Below are 5,000 nucleotides of genomic sequence, written 5' to 3'. Positions count from 1 at the left end.
GCCTCATTCTGCAGTGTTTCGCTTATGCTAAATCGTTTATTCTGGAGAAATATCTGCGAGAGTTACTGTCTGAAGCGGCAGTCGAGTAGAGAGAATGGTCTATAATCAGATGGCTCGTCAGCCATCTTTAAAGACAATGGCAGTGATTATTACTTACAGAGTACTTGTCTGTGTTTGTGATCCCAACCCTTTCCATTCTGTGGCCGCCGACCAATAAATCATGATCTCCATGGCGCCGATCAGTGTCCGTCATCTCTTCAGATACAGTTGTTACTGATAATGAATTTATTGATATATGAGAAACCATTTTCAGCAGGTTCTGTGGGTGAGACAAAATCCAGTCATCATTTTCATACTGCTCCATGGCCCCTAGGGTGGGAACTCCTGATACATACATTCACACATATGTGTGTGTATATGCTTATATGATTAGAAAAGAATTATTTGGTATTATTGATTGTTCTTATATATATATATATATATATATATATATATATATATATATATATATATATATATATATATATATATATATATATATATATATATATATATATATATATATCATGTTTCCCTATCTCTCTCTACTCTCCTTTTCGCTCTTCTCTCCTCCCCTCTCCTCTCTCCTCTCATATCTTCTCCTCTCCTCTCCTCCTCCCTGTCTCCCACCCTCCCTCTCCCCCCTCTCTCTCCTGGTCGGCACCAGATCCACTCCGATTCCCATACAGACATGCAGCAATCGCTTCCCTCCCCTCGCAAGCACATCTGCCTTCCCAGTCACAAGCGACCGCACGAGCACAATCGAAGGCGTAAGTCACGACCTCCTGGACGTCGAGGCTCCTTGGACCTGACGAGGGAGAAGCGCGCTCGACTCTGGGGGAATCTCGGGGGCTGCTAGGACAAAGGGATCCTGACAAGATGTGTGTATGTATATATACATAGATAGATAGATAGATGGATACATATATATATATGAATGTCTATATATATATGTGTGTGTATATGTATATATACATATATATGCGTGTGTGTGTGAGTATATATAAATATATATATATATATATATATATATATATATATAAATATATATATATATATATATACATATATATATATATATATATATATATATATATATATATGTATATATATATATATATATATATATATATATATATATATATATATATTTATATGTATGTATGTATATATATATATATATATATATATATATATATATATATATATATATATATATATATATATATATATACAGGTACATGATAATAATGGTAACGGTAACGATAATGATGATGATAATCAAAATAATAATAATAATGGTAAATATGATACAGATGATGACTTATAATGTTGATGAAAATTATGAAAGTTGTGTTAATGGTGAAGGTGAACGCGATGAAAATAACGCTAACAAGATTAATAAAGTCTTTTAATAAAGCCTTAGCAAGAAGATTCAACAGAAATCTTCATTATTGAGGATTCTTAATGCAGGTTTAGGGAAAGATCGCGTGAATGTAAGAACAAAAAGTAAACGAGGATTGCATAAATCTTTCATTACATCACCATTGCATTACTGACAAAGATCAATGACATATTGATGCTCACTATAAAATCACAGACATATCCTCTCTCTCTCTCTCCTCTTTCTCTCTCTCTCTCTCCTCTCTCTATTCTCTCTCTCTCTCCTCTCTCTCTCTCTCTCTCTATTTTCTCTCTCCTCTCTCTCCTCTCTGTCTCTCTCTATTCTCTCTCTCCTTTTTCTCCTCTCTCTCTCTCTCTCTCTCTCTCTCTCTTCTCTCTCTCTCTCTCTCTCTCTCTCTCTCTCTCTCTCTCTCTCTCTCTCTCTCTCTCTCTCTCTCTCTCTCTCTCTATCTCTCTATTCTCTTTCCTCTCTCTATTCTCTCTCCTCTCTCTATTCTCTCTCCTCTCTCTATTCTCTCTCATCTCATCTCTCTCTCCTCTCTCTATTCTCTCTCTCTCTCTCCCCTCTCTCTCTCTCTATTTTCTCTCTCCTCTCTCTCCTCTCTGTCTCTCTCTATTCACTCTCTCCTTTTTCTCCTCTCTGTCTCTCTCTCTCTCCTCTCTCTCTCTCTCTATTTTCTCTCTCCTCTCTCTCCTCTCTGTCTCTCTCTCTCTCCTCTCTCCTCTCTCCTCTCTCTCTCTCATCTCTCTCTCTCTCTCTCTCCTCTCTCTATTCTCTCTCCTCTCTCTATTCTCTCTCCCTCCTCTCTCCTCTTTCTCTCCCTCTCATTTGTCTCTCTCTCTTCTCTCTTGCTCTCTCTCACTCCTCTCTCTCTCACTCCTTCTCTCTCTCTCTCTCCTTCTCTCTCTCTCTCTCCTTCTCTCTCTCTCTCTCCTTCTCTCTCTCTCTCTCCTTCTCTCTCTCTCTCTCTCTCTCTCTCTATTCTCTCTCCTCTCTCTATTCTCCCTCCTCTCTCTATTCTCTCTCCTCTCTCTATTCTATCTCCTCTCTCTATTCTCTCTCCTCTCTCTATTCTCTCTCCTCTCTCTATTCTCTCTCCTCTCTCTATTCTCTCTCCCCTCTCTATTCTCTCTCCTCTCTCTATTCTCTCTCCTCTCTCTATTCTCTCTCCTCTCTATATTCTCTCTCCTCTCTCTATTCTCTCTCCTCTCTCTATTCTCTCTCTATTCTCTCTATTCTCTCTCCTCTCTCTATTCTCTCTCCTCTCTCTATTCTCTCTCCTCTCTCTATTCTCTCTCCTCTCTCTATTCTCTCTCCTCTCTCTATTCTCTCTCCTCTCTCTATTCTCTCTCCTCTCTCTATTCTCTCTCATCTCTCTATTCTCTCTCCTCTCTCTATTCTCTCTCCTCTCTCTATTCTCTCTCATCTCTCTATTCTCTCTCCTCTCTCTATTCTCTCTCCTCTCTCTATTCTCTCTCTTCTCTCTATTCTCTCTCCTCTCTCTATTCTCTCTGCTCTCTCTATTCTCTCTCCTCTCTCTATTCTCTCTCCTCTCTCTATAATCTCTCCTCTCTCTATTCTCTCTCCTCTCTCTATTCTCTCTCCTCTCTCTATTCTCTCTCCTCTCTCTATTCTCTCTCCTCTCTCTATTCTCTCTCCTCTCTCTATTCTCTCTCCTCTCTATTCTCTCTCCTCTCTGTATTCTCTCTCCCTGCTCTCTCTCCCTCCTTTCTCTCTCTTCTTTCTCTCTCTCTACTTTGTCTCTCTATCTTCTCTCTTTCTCTCATTTCTCCCTCTGTCCTCTTTCTCTCCATCTCTTCTGGTTTTACCTACAAGACAAAACAGATCTTACAAAATTATTTGAATAATGAATTAAATTGATAATTAATATGATACGGTTTCAAACGCAAATACCAAATACGGAGATTTTCAGAACAAAGAAATAAGACAAAATACATAAAAGAGTAATTTAGTATTCAGCGGATAGAGATTAAAGAGAATAAGAGGGAGGGAGAGAGAAAGAGAGACGGAGAGGGGGAAAGGGAAGGGAATACTTAACAATGAATAAGTAATGAAGGAAAGGGTTGGGAGTGAGGGAGGGGAGGGGGGGGGGAGGTGGAGATACAGACCACGAATAAAAGAAAAACGGGAAAAGAAAAAAGAATTACGAGACAAAAAAAAAAAAACTCTCCATCATGAGGCGCCGTTGAAACCTCAAGAAACCCAAAAGAGACGAAAATAAATTTGCAACCGATTTGAGAAGATGACGAAAAACGGACGTGAAATGTTCGAATTCCTGAATGAGTGATTTCCCCTCTTTTTTTCCTTGGGTGATTTGCAATTCCGAAATACGGGACCAAATTCCTGATTTACAAAAGTCTTGTGGTTTTCATTCTTTTGCTTGAGAATGGCGACGATTCGTTGGTGAAATTTAAGTGACGGAAAGTGGGGTCGTATTATGGTCGACTGGAATCGTGTAGGAAATCTTTATTGAAGCTTAGAAAAAGGAATTTAAACTTTTCAGATTCTTTGTAAATTTCTATCCGTTGATGAAAGGAAACTATAACTATAAAGTTTTTCATAATCACTGTATATATCGCAATAAATGTTTTTTATGGATTATTATACTTCTATAGAATTGCCATTTTTATTAGTAATTTACAATGTCACTTTCATTAAGTTACTCTGAGTTTTAGATAATCATTTTGATTTACAGCAAATACTACGATCAGATGATTCGCCAGGAACTTCAAGTTTATTGCTTTCATTAGAGAAAAGTGAACGAATTTCATTGCGAGAGAAACCGCCAAAAGCTAGTAATATTGGTAAATATTATAACAATAATAATGTGACAATAAAGATGATGATGAATGGTGATAACAATAACGATGGTAATGATAATGATTATCTTGATTATGATAAAAATCATAACAATAATAATGACTAATAATTATAATGATAGTTATAAAAATGATACTAATAGCGAAGTTGATAATAATGATGATTATTGCAATGATGATACTGGTAATGATGATAATAATTATGATAATAGCAATAGTAATAATAATGACAATAATAACAATAATAATAATAATAATGACAATAATAACAATAACAATAATAATAATGACAATAATAACAATAATAATAATAATAATGACAATAATAACAATAATGATAATAATAATGGCAATAATAACAATAATAATAATAATAATGACAATAATAACAGTAAAGATAATAATAATGACAATAATGACAATAATAATAATAATAATGTCTCTCTGTCTCCGGTCGGCGATTGTTTACTCGGCAGATGCTTGTTTGCGCTCCTGGTGGGAGGCACGGGCGCCGAAGGGGGCTGGCTGGCTGCTCGAGGTTTACCCCCGGAGTTATCGGCAGTGACGGAGGAGGTGGTAGAGGTGGCGAAGGAGGAGCTGGAGGTGGCGAAGGAGTTGGAGGTGGAGCTGGCGAAGGAGGAGGTGGAGGTGGTGAAGGAGTTGGAGGTGGCGAAGGAGTTGGAGGTGGAGGTGGCGAAGGAGGAGGTGGAGGTGGC

General features: G+C 37.7%; 1 protein-coding gene across 1 annotated transcript in view; it reads left to right on the top strand.

Moving 5' to 3' along the window:
- Positions 1–1,346: 1,346 nt before the first annotated feature.
- Positions 1,347–5,000, top strand: part of LOC138864794 (gelsolin-related protein of 125 kDa-like) — a 5,203-nt gene continuing 1,549 nt past the window's right edge. The window contains exons 1-4 of the mRNA XM_070133389.1: positions 1,347–1,407; positions 1,513–1,535; positions 4,161–4,269; positions 4,787–4,905. Coding sequence (XP_069989490.1) covers positions 1,347–1,407; positions 1,513–1,535; positions 4,161–4,269; positions 4,787–4,905 — 312 coding nt within the window. The remainder of the gene's footprint in view (positions 1,408–1,512; positions 1,536–4,160; positions 4,270–4,786; positions 4,906–5,000) is intronic.

This window comes from Penaeus vannamei, chromosome 18 (assembly GCF_042767895.1).
Source record: "Penaeus vannamei isolate JL-2024 chromosome 18, ASM4276789v1, whole genome shotgun sequence".
In the NCBI taxonomy this organism is placed as follows: Eukaryota; Metazoa; Arthropoda; class Malacostraca; order Decapoda; family Penaeidae; genus Penaeus; species Penaeus vannamei.
Note: the sequence above shows the minus strand (reverse complement) of the source record. Positions and strands in the feature narration are given on the sequence as shown.